General features: G+C 49.7%; 2 protein-coding genes across 4 annotated transcripts; one reads left to right on the plus strand and one right to left on the minus strand.

Annotated features, from left to right (window-relative positions):
* Window positions 1-460: 460 nt before the first annotated feature.
* On the plus strand, window positions 461-9,777 carry REEP6 (receptor accessory protein 6). 2 transcript variants are annotated; one of them, XM_083594971.1, is made up of 6 exons: window positions 488-640; window positions 4,626-4,719; window positions 5,582-5,720; window positions 6,513-6,681; window positions 7,205-7,278; window positions 8,576-9,777. In XM_083594971.1, the coding sequence occupies exons 1-5, from the start codon at window positions 526-528 to the stop codon at window positions 7,228-7,230; spliced, it is 543 nt and encodes a 180-aa protein (XP_083451097.1). In that variant the 5' UTR covers window positions 488-525; the 3' UTR covers window positions 7,231-7,278; window positions 8,576-9,777. The 2 variants fall into 2 exon arrangements, with proteins under 2 accessions (XP_083451096.1, XP_083451097.1); XM_083594970.1 differs by lacking the exon at window positions 7,205-7,278 and having other exon boundaries at window positions 461-640.
* A 4,143-nt stretch (window positions 9,778-13,920) lies between these two features.
* On the minus strand, window positions 13,921-21,201 carry LOC310753208 (retinal homeobox protein Rx1). Of its 2 annotated transcripts, none has more exons than XM_083594266.1 (3): window positions 21,095-21,201; window positions 15,783-16,038; window positions 13,921-14,869 (listed from the first exon to the last, which is right to left on the minus strand). In XM_083594266.1, the coding sequence occupies exons 2-3, from the start codon at window positions 16,023-16,025 to the stop codon at window positions 14,426-14,428; spliced, it is 687 nt and encodes a 228-aa protein (XP_083450392.1). In that variant the 5' UTR covers window positions 16,026-16,038; window positions 21,095-21,201; the 3' UTR covers window positions 13,921-14,425. The 2 variants fall into 2 exon arrangements, with proteins under 2 accessions (XP_083450392.1, XP_083450391.1); XM_083594265.1 differs by having other exon boundaries at window positions 15,783-16,173.
* Window positions 21,202-23,122: the final 1,921 nt, after the last annotated feature.

Genomic DNA, 23,122 nt, shown 5'->3' on the forward strand with positions numbered 1-23,122 from the left:
TGTTTCTAAATTCGTTTTTAAAACAAATACACCATGCGTAAACTTTTTCTTTTAAAAGAAATTATCGACTTTTAAAGCCAAAATAATGTCTTTAGACGTTTAGATCCAATGCCCACCACTGGAATAAAATCAAACCGAAGACGGTTTAGTTACGGTGGAGGATTAAAGATACATACGCACAAAAACAAAACCAGAACGTTAGAGAGGAACCTCAAGAGATGGGGCCGCCCAGATTATTCTTATATGATGATTCTACAAAAAAAGACACCCTAGAGCTGCTGAAGAAGAAAGCGCCCTTCTTCCGGAGAGGCGCGCTCTCTTGAACCCCCTTTGCGCGTTTTTCGCCCCTGCGCTCTTTCCGCGCACCTGCGCGCCTCCTCCCACCTGTCGGCCCCGCCCTCGCCCTCCATTGGCCCAGCCTGTGGGTGGGCGGGCCGTGCGCCCCAGCCCGGCCCCCTCCTGCCCCCCCCCCCCGCCGGGCAGCCGCGTCTCCGGGGCGCAAAGGTGCGCGCCTCTCTCTCCGCGATGGGCTCCGCGCAGCTCCGCTTCCAGGCCTTCCTGCAGCGGCCGGGCTTCGTGGGGGACCTGCTGGGCCGCCTGGAGGCGCAGACGGGCGTCAAGAGGGACTACCTGGCCGCAGGTGAGCCTGTGCGCCCCAGGGGAGACTTCCCCAGCCAACGCGGGGGGAAAGCACCGTGCGTAAAAGGGGCTCAAGGCTCGCCAAGCCCTCTTCATCCCTCCGGGGAGGGGGGAGGACTCTGTCCATGCTCAGAAGCACCCCTTTTCCCTTGGAAAAAAGGGCCTGGGAGGGACCCCATCAGAAGGCAGGCTTGTTTAACTTGTTGTCTTATTATTATTAAATTTCCATTTTATAGTATTTAAGTACATCCTTCTTTGTTATCTCTTTGCTCATAGGAGCTAATCGACTTCCCTCCCTCCCCTTCATGGTTTTCGTCAGTCTTTCTGTATCATCGCATTTGTACCTCTTCCAATTTGCATTGCACTTATTACAATTGTTCCATATTTTGAATAAGTTTAAAAAAGGTAGTATTCATTAACATTACAAGTCCTTTTAAATCAACCCTGCAAGTGTTGTTAATTGTTTACAATTGTCCTTCAAATATTGCTTACCTTGTTGTCTTTTAGTACGTATGGTACTTAATATTCCCCCCCCCCCACTTCCTTTTTAAAATCCCTGCCATTGTTGTTAAAGTTCATTGCTTTCCAAACGTTGTTTGTCTCCTAGGTGAGTGGTCAGGAAACCCAGCCAGATGGGCGGGGTATAAAGAATAAATTATTACTATTAATTATTATTAATCATAGCCCCCCCCCCCGAAGGTATGTAGTCTCTGTAACCTGAAAATTCCTCAGCTGCAACTTGTCTTGAGGTTCAAGTTGGATATGGAACTGGGATAGAGCATTTTTAAATAAAATCATGTTTAACCCTGCTAAACATGCCAGTGTTGGGGTGTATGTTTTGTAAATGGCCGTAGAGGATCGAGGGCCTAAGCGTGCCATGTCATTGCATCTCAGTAGGTCTACTCTGAGTAGGTAGTGACTGGCCCAAGGTCAGCCAGTGAACTTTGTGGCTGAGTGGGGATTTAATCCCGTCTCCCAGGTCCTAGTGCAACACCCTGATCTCTGCCCCCACACTAGGACTGTAGGGCAAAGGGCTGGCAATAAAGCAATGAAATATATTGTAATAATGAATGTTTAAGCCCCTGGAGAAGGCTGCTCTGCTCTGTGCCTCTCTGCCCCCAAACAAAGCCCTCCTTTGCCACTATTGCACGTTCCACCCCCTTTTCTGCGGGTGGCTCTTTAACAGATGGGTTAAACTGGGGTCCCCTATGTCCCAAATTCAGTAATTAATTCCACAAGGTTAGTATTGCATACATGGGAATAAGCTGACGGGTGGAGTCTTGGCTCTAACCTTTAATAACGGGAGGCGATAAGAAATTTTAATTGCAAATTGCGACAGAAAGGTTTTCAGCACAGAGGTTCAGGTGTTGCTTCCAGGTATGGGGACATTGTGGGGTGTTTTGCAGTCCCTCCATCCTCCCGAAATTGGCAAGAGCCGACTTTTCGCTCCTTCCACGTGCCGAAGTTAATCTCCTTAGCATGTGATGCAGTGGGAGAAATCTTGGGTCCCTGCCGCTGACCTACTGGGAGTTGTTCGGAGAGCTCTGTATTCCCCTCCCAAGAATCTGTTTCTTTTCCCTGGGAAGAGCGGATGATTGTTAAACTACTCTGGGAATTCTAACTCTGTCAGGGTCTCCTGACAACTCAGCACCCTTAAAGGAACGACAGTTCCCAGAATCATTTGGGAAACGCTACTGCTTTAAACATATCCTGCAGATGAGGCAGCAAGTCACACTGAAATTACAACAACCCTTTATCAGAGCATCTTGCAATCTTCCCTTCTCTAGAGAAACCCATAAAAATGGTCCTTTTCATGTCTAATACATGCCAAGTGTGTGTGATTGTTTGCAGCTCTGTTCCTTTTCTGACGCATCGCACTAAACAGACACCCACCATCGCTTGTTAAAACTGACCCAAGAAGTCCCAGATCTGTCCAAATTAGTGCATGGATAATCTGTTTGACGCTTTCCAAAAATGCGTTCAATTTCTTTTAGTCCCTGAGGACACAGGTGCCTTTAGCCGCAGAGCTGGATCCAGCATCCCCCCCCCCCAGATGCACTTGCTCTGTCAGGGATCCGGGCCCCATCTGGGGGTCAGGCAGCCCACTGCTCTGCCCAGGAATGCCACCCCCTGGTTCTTGTGGGCGGGACTTTTCCTGAGCTCCAGGTTGGTGCAAGGAAAATCACAAGCCCCCCCCCCCCCCCGTTCAGAACTGACCAAGCTCTGCTAACATACCCAAGCGGTTCTTGCCATTCACGACTGAGTAACAGCTAGGGGGGAATGGGAGAATCTTAAACCGGAATATCAGGTTTGTCACGGAGCAGAGTCCTGTTGCAACTGCGGCGGTTTGTGCAGGGCCGTTTCGTAAATGGAGACTTTACGAAAGCCTGCAGCCATTGCGAGTGTGGGAGGAAAGTGGCCTGTTCTGGCCCAGGTTTGGAAACAGCCTTGTCAGGTGGATTATGGCTGCACACAAACACATGCTATACATTTAAAGCTTGTTGCCTCCAGCAGAAAGAGAATCCTGGGAACTCTGGGCTTTTTAAAAAAAGCATGTTGAGAATTGTAGTTTTCTGAGGGATAAACTACAGTTCCCACGATTCTTTAGAGCAAGGGTGTGTGTGCTGTAAATGTATAGTGTGTATGTAGCCTGGTGGTGGTGTGGTAAGTGTGCCCCCCCCTATTTTATTGCATTCTCTTTTTCCCATATATTCTAAGCAAGTGAAAGGAACAAATAAATTATCAGCGTTTCAGCTGCCGGTTCCTGGCTGTTCTTCTGCCATGGAGAGTCGCTGGCTTTAGGGTGAAGCCTTGATTTTTGTTCTTGTTTAAAATGTTTTAAGCTCCTTGTCGCTACAAATGGAATGGCTTTTATTTGTTCTTCTATTTAGCTTCATTGTTTACTTTCTAAAAATGGTTTTATGGTTGCTTTATTATTAATATTAGTCATTCTTGCCAACATAGAAGCCTCTTGTACAGAGGCAGGAGGAGGCCAAACAGGTACAATTTTTGTAGGAGAATGAAGATCTGCAACCCATGTAGTTATCAAAAGAAACAGCAGGACGCCTGCATTCAAAACATGGGCCGTTATACTCTCTCCAGCAGGAGAAAGCCCCCCAGCAAAGTTTAAAACAGGCAGAGGGCAAAGCAGTCCTGAACCCCCAGCTTACCTGGCACCAAGTCCTGCTGGCATCTACTGTATGTCAAGTCCAAAGTGCAGCAGTCGGGAAACACCGTCTGAGGGTCAATCCATGTAGCCAAAGTCCAGCAGTTGGGAAACGCACTCCAGAGACAAACTCAAAGCCAAGCCCCACAGGAGCAGTTGAGCAGCCCCAGCCCCTCTGCTTCCCTTTTATGCCTTGCCTGCTGATTGCAGCATCTGGTCCTGACGACCAGGCGAGCCTCACCTGCCCTGAGCCTCCAGCTGAGGAAGAAAGAGCCCAGTGTTCCTGGTTAGGGAAAGGGGGCTGATTTAAAGAGAAACATGGAGGGCTGCCTTAGTTGGAGTCGCCCAGTGAAAAAGTTAGCAGCAGCAGAATTCCTGGCCTTCACGGAACATTACGATAATGGTCATAACATAGCATGTTTATTAAACTCCTTTGTTTTCTTCTGTGTGTGTTGAGTTGCCCTCCTTCCGCTTTTCGAAAGGGACAGAGGCAGCAGCTCCCACCTTGGCCTGAAGGTGCTGGGAACGGAACCCAGGACCGTCTGCGCCCAAGACAGATGCTCTGGCACCAAGCTGTGGTTCTTCTCCAATTATTAATAAAGATTATTATCCTCATAACTGTGAATAAAGGGTAGATTAGATGCTCCTAGAGTTCAGGAACAGAACTGAACATAACATGAACTGAACATAATGCAAATGCTTTTTGTAAAGAGGCAAGAATGAAGGGGAATTAATTCCTTTCTGGGAAATATTGGAGTGGAATGAATTCCTTTTGTAAAATGAACTTGCCAGGCTCTGAGTATGGCTTTGCTCCATTTAGGTGCAATTGCGTTTCTGGGACTCTACCTGATGTTTGGCTATGGCGCCTCGTTGCTTTGCAATCTCATCGGTTTTGTCTATCCTGCTTATGTCTCGTGAGTACCCATCTTGAGAGCCAGACGCTCGTCTTCTCATCTCCCTCCCTCTCTGGGCGTATTTTTGCTGGCTAGCGCTGGAGCTGTTCTGCAGAGCTGCTGCCCCAAAGCAGCAGCCAATATCGAGGTGCAGAGTGAGGCCCCCCTGCACCTGACATCCAAAGCAGTCCCAGACCACCTCAACAGTCGTGGCGGCCCTGAAAATCCTCGGAGCCGAAGGGGGCTCAGAGTTGCTGGAGACCCCGGTTTTTCTCATGGAGCACCAATTCCCAGAGTTTTTTAACCGTCAATCCCTCTTCCCAGTTGTAGGAGCAGTCGGGGGTCTCCGAAGAACTCTCAGCATCCTTAACAAGGTCCAGTTCTCAGGATTATTTTGGGGAAGCCATGACTGTTGAAGTGGGACTGTACTTTAGAAGTATAGTCCTGAGATGGCAACATGAAGCTTGGCTCGCTTGCTGGAGATGAATTAAGAGAAGCAGAGAGTCCAGATCGCCAGGATGATTAATTGTGTTCTGTTCTACGCTGCATCTGGGCTCCACCGTTGCAGAAGGGCATTGCCAAAAAGGAGAGTGTTCAGGAGACGGGGAACAGGGCTTAGAAACCTCACCTGAAGAGGAGCCGTTGGAAGAACTGAGCATGTTTAGAAGATTATAAGGAATCGCTCTCTTGAGGACCCTGCCAGCTCTGAAAGGGTCCCCTTGGCCCAGTCGCCCAGCCCTCCGGCCCCTGGGTGCTCTGGCATCGCTCGCGACAGAGGCGTCTTGCGGGTGAACGTGGTTGGGACCGGAAGGGATGGGGGTTCCTGGGGGGAGACCCAAAGTGCTGCATAAACGAGGGACGTTCTCCTTGCCGTTCTTTTCAGCATCAAAGCCATTGAGAGCTCCACGAAGGACGACGACACGACGTGGCTGACCTACTGGGTCGTCTACGGGCTCTTCAGCGTGGCGGAGTTCTTCTCGGACACCTTCCTTTACTGGTTTCCCTTTTATTATGCTGGCAAGGTAACGCCGTTAGTTTTAAAAAAGTATCTGTAGCCTGCTGTTCTTTAAAAAAAATAATCAAAGTTATATATGGTTATTGCACATCACTTTGATTATTTTTTTTAAGAACAGCAGGATAGAGATACAAACACATATACAGTACAAACATATGCACACAAACCACTTAAATGTCTAAAATTGAAGAGCAATTATTTACCATAAGATTTATCTGCTACTTGACTGTAAAAAAAAACACCAAAACCCTCAAAGCAGTTTGCAGAAAGATAAATTAGGAAAAATTTACAGCTGTAAATTTCCCCCGATTTTCCTTACTTATCTTTTTGCAAACTGCTTTGTAGGTTGTTCTTTTTTTACAGTCAAGTAGCAGATAACAAAAAAGTTTTAAAGTGCCATTTGGGTTTCTAACACTGGGGCAATCCTGAGCCGTTTAAGGGTGGGACACACACACACATCTGAAGGCAGCCCTGTTTAGGGAAGTTTTTAATGTTTGATGTTTTATTGTGTTTTCAATATCCTGTTGGAAGCTGCCCAGAGCGGCTGGGGAGACCTGGCCAGATGGGCGGGGAATAATAATAATAATAATAATAATAATAATAATAATAATAATATCATCTCAGATGCCCACGTTCCCAGGTAAAGCATTGGGAATGGAAATGGAGTATCCTGGGAAAGTGTATATGTGGCTGGGCCCCTCCAAGTGCACGCCTGTGGCTGGTGGTGATGCGCTGCGCCCCCTTGTTGCAGCGCCCTGCTTTTTGATGCTGAGCTGCCCTCCTTTCCCCTGCCTCGCAGTGTCTCTTCCTGCTGTGGTGCATGGCTCCCGTCTCGTGGAACGGCTCCCAGGTCCTCTACTGCAACATCATCCGCCCCTGGTTTCTGAAGCACCACCAGACCGTCGACAGCGTCCTCAGCGACCTCGGCGGCCGAGCCGCTCACGTCGCGTCCACCGTCTCCAGGGAAGGTAATTGTGTCAATTATGGCTATGGATTTTATATCTGGGGTTGCATCGTGTTTGAATTCCGGAAGCTGCTTAGAGAGAGAGGGTTTGGCCCTTTTGAAAAAACGACAGCCCTGAAAGCCTTTTAAACAGGCAAGATGAATGATGGCAGCTGAGCTGCAGATGTGCCTTTAAGGGTTTGAAATATTCCCAGGGGGTAAAAGCTGTTCTAGGCAAACTCTGAAAAGCAATGATCCTGGAAATTTGTCGTGTGTGTCCAGACCAGTGCCGGATTTATGTATAAGCTAAACAAGCTATAGCTTTGGGCCCCACTCTCTTGGGGCCCCCCCAAAAAAATTAAAGGAAAAAACACACCTGAAAGCAACCATCCTGGAAATTTGCCATGTGCATCCCGACTCTGCTCTGCTCTTGTGCACAAGCAGTCGAAGGCCTGGCCTCCTCCTTCTTTCGCAATCTCTCGCTCTTTCTTCTGCACCTTTTCATTCCCTCTGCTCTCTTCCCCATCCTTTGTCTTTTGTCTTCTTAGTTCTGCAATCTCTGGCTGACAGCTGACCTCCACCTGTGCGCCAGGCAGCTTTCCACCACCATCTTTACTCGCGAGTAGGTCGCCCTCCCCAAAGGATAACATCAGCCGTCATCGTTCAAGAAACCATGTCTCCCAAGTGGCTTTTAAGGGGCTCAAGGCAGGGAAGATACGATGAGCGTTCATTAAGATTTTCTTAAAGCTTTCTGTCCACAGTGCAACAAAATAAGAGAAACCAATCTAAATAAAAACTAAAGCGAAGAGAGAAGAGAAAAGAAAAAGACCCAAGGAAGAGAAGAGAAATAAAAATGACTTGTGATTTTCCATCTCTCAGTTACATAAAAGACTCTAGAATGACACCCAACAGATCTATTTTCGATTAGGCAATCTTTTCCCAATCTTCTGACCCCAATAGAATTAATTTTCTTTTTTATTTCTTATTAATAAATGCCAGCAATAGTTTCCCTACTCCCAGATCGGCTTGATGAGCGTAATATGCCCCACACTTTCCTCTGCAATGGGGAGCACGTGCTCCTGTCTCCAAAGATAAATCCAGATTCCACCACTACCTAGTGACAGGGAAATGGGTTTCCCAGCTGGCAGCTAAGTTTAGATGTGGCTTAGCCCATCTCTCTACCTTTGCACAAAGTGGATTAGAGGATGGCGGAGCTCTTGGCTGCCAGCAAGAGATGGAGGCTGGGATTTCCTGGTGGGGAAAGAGGCTATTTTTAAGTCTCCCCGCTGCAGAAAATCTCAGCTCTTTGCCTGCTCTTGGTTGGCAGTGAAACCTCTTGCTCTGATTCCAATGGATATTTTATGGGGAATATCTGCGGCTCCGAGGGAGAACATCTGCCACATCCAGAGGGCTAGGAGAGAAGCCCTTTCTGGATTCCTGGAGAGCTGCTGTCAGACGATACTGGGCTTTATGGACCAGGGTCTGACTCTGAATGAGACAGCCACACCATTAAAATTCAATAAAAGAAAGAAAGGCAATACACAAATATAAGCCACTCCCTTAAAATTCCCTTGGCACGCACACCAGTGAATGACAAATGTAGAAGAAAATCCTGCAGCGATATCGTAAAAGCCCAGTTTTGTAAGGTTGCAAATTTAAGCCGCACTCGGAATTTGGGGGAAAGTGCGGCTTATATTCAGGCCAATACGGTAATGCCTAGGACTGCATTAGGGGAAACGGTTGGCAAAAATGCATGTATTGGACAAAATGACCTACAAACCTGCATGTGAACTTTCAAGGAAGGTTTTAAAGGAACCCACAAGGTCTTCTTGGAACGGGGAGATCTGAGCTTAAGGACTGAAACAGTCCCTTGTTGTCTTGCTCTCATGAGACGCCCTTTTCTCTCGGTTTATTTTCAGCCTCCAAAGAAGCCATGAGAACAGCCCTACGGACAGAGGACTGAGCAACGGACGTTTTGAACTTCCCAGCAAAAGAAAAGATGCCCACATTCTGGAATATCCCTGGAAGCTTGGGAAAGACTTTGGGTCTTTTTCTGCACACCTACGAAAAGATCATTCCTTTGGCTCCCCTCCCTCCTCGCTGCCACCAAATTCCGGAAATGTGTGGCAATGCCACCAATGTGATTTGATTGCCTGTTCCCTGAGAGCCCAAAGATATCCTTGTTTCCTTTCTGAACTCCAGCAGAGGGTGCTGTGACTTCAGAGGTTGCCTGGATTAATCCCCATCTGACACTCCAACCACTTCTTATTTCTTTGGTCCCACAACGTGTGATCAGTTCCAGAGCAGAGAGATTCTTCCATCCCTGAATATTCTCCCTGGCAATTGCGGTTGGCTATTCCTGGGGTGGAGAGAGACCTGACGAGGCTGCTCCCCCCCCCCCATTTGGATCTCAGGCTGTGCAAAAAAAGGTTTTAGCAGTTGCTGCCTCTGAGCTTTGGGGGAGCGGATGCCAGGAACCAGCTGGTTAACAGCTTCCCTACTTCCTAGTATGGCCTGGATGCAGATCTGTGCGTGAAAACCTGTAACCACAAAAAGGTGGGCTCTTTCATTCTGGAGCTTTGGGGGTCTTGGCCTTCTGGTTTGGGTCTCCATGGGGAAGCAGCACCTAGCAATCCAGATTTGACCCCCCCCCCCACCGTGATATCATCCTAAATGTTTCCCTTGTCCTTCTCTACATTTGTGTCCTGAGCTCACATCTTGCAATGCATTAAAGAAGCAGTGCAAGGCCCGGTGTCCTCTCCATCTTCTTAATACACAGTTGGGAAAATGCCAAGACTTGCAAATAAAAGCCAATGTTCGACCTCCAGTATTGATGGTGAGCTTAATGGGTTCTCCAGACCATCCTGAGCTGCTCCTGCCTTAATGTGTCGCTGGTGGGATGAGGTGGGTGGGAGCAGTGATGGGAAAGACGCCCTGACAAATTCCAGAAACTCTCGTTTCTTGCTCTGAACTTCAGTCCCAGGAAGATCTGTCAAGAAAACACATCGCCCTGAAACACCCGCACAGCACTCCTGGCGATTTTCTACGGGGTGAACTTGAGAGATTGTGAGCTTTGTACTTTCTGCTGATAAAGTTGGAGTGATTGAGTGTCCTCCCCACATTTGTGTCTGGCTGCTTTTTATTTTTTAAGAAATGGATGCTTGCCAAGTCATTTGGCACACTTTCCGGTTCTGTACAATCACTTAGGATTATAGAAAGCAAAACGACATTATGGAAGTCTCTCTACAAATCACTGAATGCATATTGCAATGCAGCTGGGGATATGGGGGGGGGGGACACACACACACAGGTGTGATTCCTGCAATGACTGGTTTAGCTGTCTCCGGAAGGGCCTCTGGCTGCCATGGGCTGAGTCAGGTGCAGTGGAAGATCAGTCGAAATGTGGCCCCTTCAGGGCTGACCTCTGCACCCGCCTCTGCTTTTCCACAATGGGAAGGTGTTCTGAGCACTGTGCTCCATCTTGCTTGCTTGTGTCTGTGTGTAGAACCATTCAACTCTTGTGCGATTGAAACGCAGCCTGTGAGGGCAAGACTTGCACGCATTGCAACTTCTGAGGTTCAGATAGGCTTGTCTCGGCTGCACTGGGACCCTGAGCTGCTTCTCTCACCCCCCCCCCACCTGGCCACTCCTGCTCTGCGCTGGCAGGCCACAACCTCTCCAAGGTTTCAGACAAGATACCTGAAGGAGCGTCTCCACCCCCATCATTCAGCCTGGACACCGGGGTCCATCTCCGAGGGCCTCCCTCCCTGCGAGAAGTGAGGTTACAGAGGACCTGCTAGGTGGTGGCACCCGCCCTGTGGAACGCCCTCCAATCAGATGTCAAGGAAATAAACAACTATCAGACTTTTAGAAGACATCTGAAGGTAGCCTTGTTTAGGGAAGTTTTTAATGTTTGATTGTATTTGTAATATTTTGTTGGGAGCCACCCAGAGTGGCTGGGGAAACCCAGCCAGATGAGAGCAGTATGAATGAATGAATAAATAAAATTATTATTATTTATTAGTTTTCCCCAGCTCATTTTGGAAATGCCAGGCTATGGACCCAGGGACCTCCTGCATGCAAAACGGCCCCCTTGCCCTGAACTATAGAGCCTGTTTCAATCTGCGCCCCCCTCCCGGGAAAAGAAAAGGTGTGCCTGAGGTTCCAGCCTGGAAGGAGTGCAGGCTCCTTCCCAAACTCCTGAGTCTGGGCCTGGCCCAAGCAAAGCCGGTGACCTAATTAAGGTGCCGTTAATTGGGGAAGGGCCAGCTGTTGAAGGGACACGCCACCGAGCCGCCTCTTTTGACGAGGTCTTGACAGGCTGGACTCTGGCGCCAGATGTACAAAGGCTCTCCCACCCCCATTTCATGCCGAACCCGGGAGCCCGCTCTGGCTGCCAGCAATCAAACCCCATTAGTGCCGCTGGGGTGGGCGGGTGTGCCTCTCTTCTGTGTCCCCCCCCCCTTCCCAAGCACGTATCCCACAGCGACCGGTGAAGGGAAGAGCTACCTTGCTGGCCAGCCTGGACAGGGTGTGGCAAAGGGCGGAGGGAGAGGGCATTTAATTGCTGTGCCATTTAATTGTCGTGTCATCTAACGGGGCCAGGGAGAACCACCAGCCTTTCAGGAAATCGAGGAAATGATTTTTGTCACGGTGGTGTTACTGGGAAGGCAGGCAACTGCAAGTAGATATGTTGGTCACAGAACTTTTTTATTATTAAGTCCACAAGAAGAGCCCTACCCGGACCCTGAGATCATCTTCTGAGGCCCTCCTTCATGTGTCTCCTCCTTGAGAGGTCCAGATGGTGGCAACATGAGAACGGGGCCTTTTCTGCAGTGGCTCCCCGTCTGTGGAATGCTCTCCCCAGGAAAGTTTGCCTGGCACCTTCACTGCACACCTTCAGGCGCCAAGCAAAAACATTCCTTTTTAACCGGACTTTGGTTGATCCGATTTACATCCTATGCCCTTTTAAAATGTGTTTTTTTGGGGGGGGGGCTATTGGGTTGTTCTTTTTAGCTTTATTAGGTATTTTGTGGTTTTATATCTTGATTTTATTCTGTGAACCGCCCTGAGACCCCTGGGTATACGGCGGTATATAAATTCAATAAATGATCCAAATGATCCTGCTGGTTCAGGCAAGGGCCCTTCTACTCCAGATGACCCAAATGGAAACCAGTAAGCAGGAAAACTCCCCCCCCCCCCCGCAGTTTCAGCAGCTGGTTCTCAGAAGCGCGTCTCCCTCTGGCAGCCGCTAAGAGCCTCCTGTTTCTCCGTGTCTGCCTCTTTTAAGCCTCACGGGTGGGTTGTGTATCTATAGCCCCCTCCTTTGCCACCCTGGATCCCAGGCAGCCCCCCCACCCCTAAGCACTGGCCACAGACCCAGCCCTGTTTCTCACCTGCAGGCCGGAGCCTCACAGCTTTCCGGCCCCCTCCCCTGCTGCTGGGACCCTGCTGGTCTGCTCCCCACTGGGGCACCTGGTCAGGCCACTGTGCAAAGCGGGTCTCGGTGGGACTTTGGCCTGATCCAGCTGCTCTCTTTGAGTGAGGCAGGTCCAGGGCAAGACCGCAGCCGGCCACAAGGGACGGGGACCTGGGCAGCTTCCTCCGGGCCTTCAGAACACGCAACCGGAGCCTGTGGCCCATCCAGCCCCGTATCCTGCTCTCACAGTGGCCCACCAGATCCCTGCCGGATCCCTGCCAGAAGGATCTGAGCCCAAGAGCGCTCTCCCAGCCCCAGGTTCAGAAGGATTGCTGCCTCCACCCTTTGCAAGGCAAGTCTCAACCCGCTTGGTGTGACAGCCTGGCCCTCCCTGCCCCACCTGGGAAACTCCGGCAGAGTGATGGGTGAGCAGATTCCCCCTAACGAGCGCCGTGGGGCACCCCAGAGCCTCGCATCTGTTGCAAGACAACAATAGTGGCCCGTGGGGGTCGGTGGGGCTGGGGAGAAGCAGCCCTGGCCAGGCCCCCTTTGTTGTGGGGGCAGCCAGGCGTGCAATATGGAATCGGGTCTGACGCCCCCCCACCCGGTGGAAGGGGAGACGGGGTGAGAGGCGGCAGCTGGACCGGGAGAGGAAGGCAGGAGACTCGGCAAGGGCAGAAGTGGGGGAACCCGCAGCCTTCCTGCTCCCAGCAACAACCAGCATGCCCAGTGGTCAAGGAGGGCCTGAGTTTGTCGTCCCCAGCTTCTGGAGCAACCGCAATGCTTTGCTGCAGCCGTAGACCCTTTCTTCAGTCGCAAATGTTTCCGGCGGAACGGGGGCAATTTTCATTAGGATTAATAACAGAGGAAAGGTTAAGTGGGATCGCACGCCTAATGATGATTACAGGGCCCCCCATACTCTGCAATCTAAGGGGGTGAGGAGCTGCGATAAGAGCAAAGATTGGAGCAGTTAGCATGTGCAAAGTGCAACTTTTTGGGTGAGCCCTACAACCCACTTTAAATGAGAAATGAGGCCTTCTAGATTAAGAGGGGGTTGAGGCGACCTTTAGTTCCCAACCCAGCCCCCGCCCCCCAGCTCCCGTTCTTTTGGGGCAACAAGCATCAGTCGGCACCAGTGCTGCTAACTGCATATTGACAGACTGGGAATGTGAGCCTGGGGAGCAAACCAATTGCTGAAGGCAGGTAAGGAGCATTTTGCAGCCTGAGTGTCTCATTCCCTTCTTCGGTGTGGGGTGGAGAGTCCCAGGGGTGGGTGAAGGCAAAATGTGTGGAACAGCGGATGCCCCTGGTACCTTTGTACAGTAAGCGAGTTTCAACACACGCACAAACCTCTCTGTCCCGCATTGAGACCAGCCAAAGGCGTCTGAGTAGCAGACTGAGCAGACACCGGTCTTTCTCACTATGCTGAGATGGATTGAAAGAAGTGAGAAAGTGAGAAATTATTAAAGAAAATATTTTCCCCTCCTTCATTCTGTTGGCTGAACTCTGCTGCATAGAAATCACACCAAATGTGGCAATACTGAGACAAACATCAGAGAGAAATGTCTACCCAAGAAAAAGCAGAGCAAACAGAAAGTGGTGTGCCCACTTTGGAATGCAATCTGCTTTGCAGTCGCAGGCTGCTTTGGGTACAAACAAAGGAGCTGTCCATCTGGCCTGGAGGGATTTACGACTGATGGGTGCCAGTCGGGATGGTTCATAGTCATTTTGTTCACCTGCAATCAATACAAATCAGTTGCTCCAAGACTGAATCTGCCCTCTATGAGGACTAGTGACTTGGTCCAATGTCACAGCCTTGCCAAGGGCATCTGGTTCTGTTTTCTTGTTTTTGATATCCCCTTTCCAGGGGGTGCAGGAATCACTGAATCCAACCAGTCCAATCCACAACTCAGAATATCCCCCAAATATCTGCTAGAAGAGGAATATGGCAGAGCCCAAACTGCCAAACTTCTGTGGAGAGATGTCCTTCATCCCCGTAACAAGTGGAACCGACCCCACGCAAGGAGAAGATTCCCTGTGGGGAATTCCCTCCTCCTAATCCCACTGCCCCAACCAGAGTCAGAGGGAAAGTGGGGAGAGCAAGAACTTCAGTATTTGAGTCCGTGGTGCTAAATTCTCTCATTCGAGCGAAACCATCGCCATTAGCCAGCGTAAACCCGGCTGGCTTGAAGCGGAAACGCCATCTGCAGGGCCTGAGAGGCCACATCATAGTCATTGGCCGCGATGGAAGAAGCTGAGAGTCGCCTGGCGAGAGACCACACAGTGTCGATTCCTTCCTCTGTCCCCCTTCCTGGCCAGTGTTTGGCACGGTGGGTCACCTGCCCCGCCATCAAATGGGCTGCCACGTTTTGTCAATGGTCTGGATGTGCTCCTTGGCCTTCATCCGCAGCGAAGCGATGCTGGAGCTGCGCTGGTCCACGTCCTCCAGAGGGTACTTGTCCACAAACGTGGTGGCGCACTGGTAGGCGGCGGGCGCCATGGGCTGCATGCTCTGGGGCATGGCGGGTGGGCTGTTGAGGAAGGAGTGCCCTGTGTAGGCCGGCTGGAGGCCTTGCGTGGGGCCCATGAAGCCCGGGATGCTGTGCACCGCCGTGGCGCTGGAGATGGGCGAGGTCAGCCAGGGGTCCAAGGGGAGGGAGTTGCCAATGGGCCCCACGTTGGGGGCCATGGGGGGCCTGTTGAACGACAGCATGGGGGCATCGTGGAGCTTCATGGAGTTGGCCTCCATCTTCTCTTGCCGGCGCCACTTGGCCCTCCGATTCTGGAACCAGACCTGCGAAAAGGAGAAGCACCTTCTCAAAGCCTCCAGCGCATCATCATCATCATCACTGCTGTTGTTGTTATTATTATATATTTATTGGCACCCTGCCTTTTCCCCTGACGGCACTCAAGGTAGCTTACATTACAGATAAAAACAAGAATTGCTAAAAACAGAAAAACAATATATATATTAAAAATAAACATTGATAATTGCAATAAATTCAACGGGCAGAATTCAGCGGCCAGGTTGCTCACCGGAGCAAGACGGTTTGAGCAGCTTACACCAATCCTGGTCCGACTGCACTGGCTACCAATTAGTTTCTGAGCCCAATTCAAAGTGCTGGTTCTGACCAATAAAGCCTTAAATGGCTCAGGACCGCAATACCTGAAGGACTGCCTCTTCCCATATGAACCTACCCAGACCCTGAGATCATCTTCTGAGGCCCTTCTTCGTGTGCCTCCTCCTCGAGAGGTCAGGAGGGTGGCAACACGAGAGCGGGGCCTTCTCTGCAGTGGCTCCCCGTCTGTGGAATGCTCTCCCCAGGGAAGTTCACTATACATTTTTAGGCGCCAGGCAAAAACGTTCCTTTTTAACCAGGCCTTTGGTTGATCTGATTTACATCCTATGTCCTTTTAAAATGTGGGGTTTTTTGGGGGGGAGCTATTGGGTTGATGTTATTTTTATTACGCATTTTGTGGTTTTATATCTTGATTCTGAGACCCCCGGGAATAGAGTAGTATATAAATTCAAAGAAGAAGAGGAAGAAACAGCCCAGCCCCCTTATTAAAAGCACCCAGTTCCCCTAACACCTGGAGACCCACGGTTGAGAGAGGCTGCTGTCGATGGACCAGTGGTCTGACTCCATCATGGCAGCGCCATCAGCTCCACCGCTTTGTCCCCAGAGCTCCTCGTTGTTCTTGCTCACCTGAACCCGGACCTCTGGCAAGTTGACTTTCATGGCCAGTTCCTCGCGGCTGTAGACGTCCGGGTAGTGAGACTTCTCAAAGGCCCTCTCCAGCTCATGCAGCTGGTAGGTGGTGAAGGTGGTCCGGTTCCGGCGGTGCTTCTTCTTGGGCTGTTCCTCGTCCAGGTTCTCCGGCGTGGTCCCCTCGCTGTCCACGCTCTTCGGCAGCTCCCCCAGCTCCCCCTCGCACTTGCTGAGGAACATCTCGCCCGTCGATCTGCGCAGAAAAGTCAGAGAGCTCCGGATAGTTCTGAGCAGCGTACTTTTCAGGGGCAGGTATAGTGGGTCACATAGCAGAGATGGGTAGAGGAGAGATGGGCTGCTTGGTTCCTCCTTCGCTGGTCAGTGGCGGCTGCAGAGCCAGTGCAGAAATTTAAAGGGCCCGCCAAGGGCTAGTCCGCTTTCTATATGAATGATTGCAATTAGCCAAGAGGGTTAGTAAACCAAGTTTCCAGGCTAAACATTGCGAAGAACTTTCTGGTGTTTTGCACAAAGCAAAACATAGCCATCGTTTGAATTTTTCCACTTACCCAAATTTTGCAATGCAATGCAGGAGCCAAGCAAGCTGTACAAAAATGTTTGTACTGAGCTAAAAGTGTGTCTCAGAAATTCACAAACTAGTGAAAATAACCCACGAAACCCACGTTATATCAGAAGAAATCACTTTGCAAAAATATGTGTGGGTGCTTGGGGAAATTGCATACAGAAATGGGCATATTAAGATACATTTGCCATGCAATGTTGATGGATTTTCATGAAGACTCACTTTAAACAATATTTTTGCAAACTGAGGTGGAAACAAGGAGAACTGAGCTTGAGACTGGAAAATGAGAAACCGAGAGAAATCACAATTAACCCATTAATGCGCGCCACATTCTGCGTGCAAAGGAAGTGTTCTAGCTCTGAGCTAGTGTCCTTCGCCTAAAAATGAAATAGTATTCTGGTCCTCATAACTTTGTTGCCCACACTGACTGGCAGCAGGTCTCTGTGCTTGGAGATGCTAAGGGTCAAACTTAGAGCATGTGTCTCCCTTCTGCATCCCGACCCCAACCTGAAATGTCATCTATGACTTTATGCTAAGGATGCATTTGATGCATTTAAAGAGGACTCTATCAGATTTGCAAATTTCAAAGCTGTATGAGATCCACAACACCCTATTTTTGATGCAGTTCTCCAACCAACCAACCTTTTTAAAAAAGAACATATTAAAGGATTGCGTGCATAAAATTGATTAAATGCATATGAAAATAACATTCAATGATACATTACGTTAGGATAAATTTCTTTCAAAAATGTGTTTGTTAAGTAAAAACTGCATACCAAAATATGATTATTAGCATAAATTTGCATTAGAATGCTAGGGAATTTTCATGAGGATTAATTTTTTCTCTTACAAGCTGTGGCAGAAATGTGGAAAGCTGAATTTGAAATGGGAAAGGGGCTTTCCATCCCTCCTTCGGGGTTGCAATAAGAGAATCCTTAGTCCCCTACGGAGAGGGCCATCTTCCCTGCCTCTCTAAGGCAAAAGAAAAAAGGGCCCCTTTTGCAGATAATAATTAACAACAATAAAATATCAACAGTTTGGGAGTAGAATCCCAGACCAGCTCATTGCCTCGGGTACAGTTTAGTGCAATTTAATTATTCCCAAAAGTTGATTGCAGCTGTTTAAAAGCAGGGTGGGTTGCTAGTACCTCAGATTTGAACTCTTTCGGTGAGGAAAATGAAGAAGGCAGGAGAGCAAGCAGACCTGGTCCCCTTTCCTGAGATGTCCAAGGGGGATGCCAGCAGGTGGAAGCGGGCAGAGGCTCCTGGTCCGCCTGCTGCTTCCAAGTTGGCACAACGTGTGTCTGCCGAGCTCCACTACAAGAGCCCTGATCCTGGCTAAATCCCTGGATCAGGCGGACGAGGAGACACCTGTCTCGTGCCACTACTTCCTCCCCCCCCTCTCTCACACACATCTAGGGTAACCTTCTACCAAGCCAAGGGATGGTCCTGCCCCCAAAGATTCTAGACCTCATGGCCTTGAGTAAGGCAATTGTTTCAAAGAGGAACTGAGGAAGTGGCCGTGGGTCCCTCTCACTCTGTGGGGCAACAGGGACTGCAGGGCTGCAGACAGGGAGTCCCTTCGCAGCCCCACCAGGGATAGAAGCTCCCACTGGGAGCCCCCTTCTCCTGCCTCCTTCTGAGTTCTGCAAGGGGGACACTGAGCCCATGGAGCAGCAGGCTTGCAAGGCAGGAAAGGGGGGGCAATGTCCCATTTACGTGAATGGACCAGCCTCTACCCCCAGTTTGTGCCCTTGTAACAATGTCCGGGTTGCAAGCCTTCAGTTACATAGCAACACAAACGGGACTTGCCATCAGATGTCCTGTTCCAGCCAGACAGAGATGTTCTCCTTTCAAAATGAGTTTCTGCCCACTGGCAGAATGAGCTGTTAAGGATTTCGAGCCTCAGTTTCCCAATGGGATGCTGTGGATTGTTCCTTCCCTTCTGCGTTTCCCCCCGGGACCTCCGCAGCCAACTTCATTAGGGTGACAGGAGGGTGAGGTATAAAAGGAGAGAGGGAGGGAGGGTTGTGGGAGAGTAGCAATCATTGCAGTTTTGAGATACAGAGAAAGTGGGGGCAGGATTGTGTCCCCCTGTGCCGTCCGAAGAGCAGGCTCAATGGTGCATGGATTTCAGCGGGACTTCTCCTGTCACAGTGTGGGTAGGGACATGAATTGCCCACTCCCCACAACTGGATGGGAAGCCCCAGACCCAGATGCCTCTCGCTACAATTCTGTGGGGCCCTCAGGGCTGTCCCCTTCCTCTCTGGCCTGGCCCTGCAGCGTCCTCGGAGGCTGCCTCTCCCTGGCCTGGATGGAGAATGGGGTGTGTTTGTGTTTGTGTGTGTGTGTGTGTGTGTGTGAACCTTTGTGCGGCTGGGATGCAGCTGTTTGTGCAGAAGAGTCACCCTGTTTTGCATCTGAGCCCCTCCCCCTCCCCAGCATCATGTGTCCTGCTGTTCCAAAGACAACCTACGAGACGACATTGCGGCTCACTGGCTGAAAACTGTCCCCGGTCCCAGCTCACAGCAAATGATTTTTGGAAGGGGGAAGCTTTTCTAAAGTGGCCTGAAATGAACGCTGCGGGGGGGGGGGAGGCTGGGGTGTGTGTCTGTGTTTCTGAGCCATCATTTTTGCTCCCTGCAAAACTGGCCTTGCACACCTTATAAGCATTTGTGGCATTATATTGATTCGGGAGGTGGCGAGTAATTTGCATGGGCCCTGATCCAACAGGAAATTCTCCTGTGCAACCCGCATGTGTCGCTCTCACCAGCTGCCACTTAGCGACCTACTGGGCTAAGTTCAAGGTGTAAAGGCCCTATAGAGTGTGGGATCAGGAGACCTGGAAGGCTGTCTCCCCCTCTATAGTCCCATTTACTCTGTAGGTGATGCCACCTTTTCAGGAGTTTCCTTCTGCACAATGCAGGCCCTTTGGAATTTCCTTTCCCTTAAATGTCTTTTGGGCACCTTCTCTTGCAACAAGGCTTTGAAGTAGAGATCTTCCCAATCTGCATCTGCATCAGAATTGCTTTTTGCAATTCTTTTAAAGACTGTTTGATCACTTACTGATGCCTGTCCCCCCCCCCCCCCCCGCTCCTTAGGAAGGAAGGGTGGGATATAAACATAATTGCAAAAAATAAATGTATAGCCCTGTCGTTTGTGCAGGAGAAGTCCCTGTTGGGTCTGCTATGCCTTTCCCCACTCCCTGGGCTGGATCCATCACCCTCAGTGATGCTCTGGATCCTGCCCTCAGGCCAAGCTACCTCTGGATCCCCTACACAAAATTAGAAGGGGGAAGGAATCCAATCTGGTTCATGTTTAAAGGCAAACCTGCCTAAGTCACACTCCCTAAAACGAAACAATATTTGCTCCGCCCAGCCACAACCTGGAAATCTGGAGAATCAAACTTAAGAATGGAAATGATGCAACCCCCCCCTGCAAAATCTGAGAAACTGAAATTAATGGATTTCCCCCTCCCTGTACAAAATTTCACACTGCAACAGAAAGTTTGTCTCTTAGGCATCTTCCCTTCTCCGCCCCAACAAATTCTTCTGACACCCTGTTGCATTTCCATCTGCAGCCCCCCGCCCTGCAGGACTTGTGCCCAGGCCAGGTTGGGTGGAGTTGTCCACAAGTGACTTCCTGGGAGAAGAAACTGAGTCAGTTCCAGCTCTCTTTGTCCAACACTTCCTTCCACAATTCAGCCTCTTGGCCTTCACAGAACTCAAGAAGGCAGAGGGGATGTCAAAAGATGTGCTGAATTTATTTATTTATTTTCAAACTCTTAAGAAAAGGTCTTAGCTAAAATTTATGTAGTTAGAAAAATAGACGGTTTATTTATCCACTTTTTCCTGCCTGATTTTCCTAGCCAGGCTCAGTATGTCTTTCCCCCCTCATATCTTTTTTCTTTTTGAAACAATCAACTCCACCTTATCCACAGCAGGTTTTTTTTCCTTTTTGGCTTTAAGTTCTTAAGCTCGAAGATTGAAAGGAAAAGCATCGCCGAGACGCACAATCTCTTGGGGATTTAGTTGCTATCCGAATGTTGATTTATTCTTAAAAGACACTTTTGCTTTCCGGAAATGTTACAGGGACTGGAAACGGGATGGGGGGCAGAAAGGGCATTTTGCTGGGCCCACTTGGGCAAAGGGGGAGCAGTTCTGGAATATTGGGGGGGGGTTCCCCATGCCCTCCTAATATGGTCTAATATTGGGGAGGAAAGTAATAAAAGTTCCCAGCTGTAGAATTCAATGAAGCCTTCTTGGGAAGGAGAGAGACACTTCCTGGAATGTAGAAATCAGGTCAACTGGGGCTGGGTGTTATATTCTTGCTTCAGCTGATCAGCTTGAACTGCCTATTGATGACCTTAATTTGTATTATTATTCACATCTATGTTGGGATTCCGTGATTTCAGGTGGGGTCAAGGGGTTAAAGTTGGGCCCCTCTGCAACTTACTGCTATGCTCTCCTTCCTCCCTTTCAAATTGTTAAAATAAAAAAAGCAATTATCCTCTATATTTGCAGCCCCTGTTCCAGGGGTTGGGAGTCATAGCAAACCTCTAGCACTCTCTGGAACGGAGAGGAAAACAATCTACTTGTCTCAATTTTCTGTCAGGATTTGGTATGAATCTTCGGCAAAATCCCCCAGGGCAGCAACATTAACACGCGATGGATATAATAATATCGAAAGGAAACAAGAGAAAATAAAGACGGTTACGAAGGCTCTGTTACCTGCTCCCGGCCCTACTTGGATTTGCTCAGAAGTATTTAACTTTGACGGTCCCCTTCAGGAAGCCAAACAAGCGGCTAACTCGCTCACAATCTTCTCGCTTGGCAGCCAAGATGCTCAGTGGTCGCCTGAGCTGTCACGGAGCCCACCTCGCCTAAAGCCCCAAGGAGATTCTTTATTTAGTCTTGCAGATGTCACTGGACCCTTGCAGATTGGAAATGAGTCCAGCGGATTAGGACGAGGTTATTAATTGGAGGCCTTCCCCTTTAAGAATGATTGACAGTTACTTTCTGGCTAAGTAATTGCTCTAAGTGTCCCCTTGGTTCAGCCACTGGGCTGGGCTGGGCTGGGGGCGGCTGGCGGTGCGGAGGGGACACCGAGGCACCGTCATGATGGGCCAAGCGGCGCCCGCCCCCTCCCCACTTGGATTGTCTTCCACACAAAAGCACCCCGCTGCAGTTTCCCCTCGTAATCCCCTCATTACAGGAGAGGGAAAGAATGATTAGACACAGAGAGAAGAAAAGAAGGGGCACCACAGAAATGGAGGGAGGGTTTCCGCCCCGCCCGGGAGGGCGCAAACAATGGCCTTTGTCTTTGGGCAGCAGGCTGAAGGGATGGATCCCAGGGCCGGGGGGGGGGGACTTCCTAACTTGGGCTCCTTGCTCTGCAGCCAAGGGATGTGTGAACTGGCATGGCAGGCCTGGAAGCACCACCAAGGGCACTTTGGGGGGTCAGGTGCAAAGCTGAATGTGGCCTGTGGCCTCGTGCCACTAATGAACCCTGGGCACAATCGAGCAGCAGGTTCAGCAGCCCTAATGTGTGTCAAAGTGTAGGGAGACACTGCTTGAAGGAACACATGCAGCAGGAGAGAAGCTTCTGGCAGGCCTCCCCCTCCGCCCCCGTTTCGTCCTCCGAAATGCAAGTGACCAGGCCTTATGGTGGCCTCTCTCTGACACCCCCCCAACCCGGGCAGCTTGCCTGATGCCTGGCTGTGTGTGGCCAGGATGGAGAAACGATTGTGGCCCTTGGATTTGAGTCCGTTATCTGGAAGCACCTCTTTGCATTTGACACCAGGCATGGCAACCACGGCCTCGGCCTCCAAAATGTCCAGAGATACTTTGACCATTGCGAAGAGCCCGGCTGGGTGAGAGGTCGGTATCCTGCTCTCAAACATGCATCTGTGGGAAGCCCACAAGCCAGGGTCTGCCCCACGTTTTGTCCCTCAGGAGAGAGGGGGGTGTCACATCCACAGTAGACATTTGAAGCACCTTAAAGTACGTGGCTTTCCCCAAAGAACCCTGGGCCCTGAGCTACCATTTGCAGGACCATTAACAAACTACACTTCCCATGATTCTTTGGGGGAAGCCATGCACTTTAAATGTGCTTTCAATGCACGCTGTGGGTGGGAGCTCTGCCTCTCCCTACGCAGCTCCCATTCACCTGCCATGACTAACAGATGCTGACTATGGTGGGGCAGCTGAGTCAGTTTGGGCTTCTCTCGCTTTCTCACTTTTCCCAGTCTTAGGTTTGGTTCTTCAAATTTCTACATCAGTTTGCAGTTATTGCTATTTCATCATGAAAATTCATGAGTGCAAATTCCTCCGAATGATACACAATTTTTTATGCAGTTTTCCTAGTGACCTTTTTCAGTGTGAGGGCCAAAATCTCTTCCGTGCAGGCTTCTGGGGGCAAGGGGGGGTGGCTCTGAGATTTCCCAGCCTTGTTCTAGACTGGGGAAGTAAAGAATCTGATGGAACTCATAACATGATTGCTTTTTAGAATGTAAGCTTTGAAATGTTCTATTTTGTATAAACTGTGAGCATAGGATTTAAAACGTAGTTACATTGTGTTTGTTGTGTTTCTGTGCCTTTTTCACACACACACACACACACACATCACGCTCAAAGCGGCTTACAGCAAAGAAAACACGAACACATTTGCAAAAACAATTTAATTATTATGAAGTGAAGGCAGCAAAACAACACAATAGCAAATATAGTAGCATGCAAAAGGCAATATTTCAGTGCAGC

This window comes from Podarcis filfolensis (genome assembly GCF_964270895.1).
Source record: "Podarcis filfolensis genome assembly, chromosome: 18".
Classification (NCBI taxonomy): domain Eukaryota; kingdom Metazoa; phylum Chordata; class Lepidosauria; order Squamata; family Lacertidae; genus Podarcis; species Podarcis filfolensis.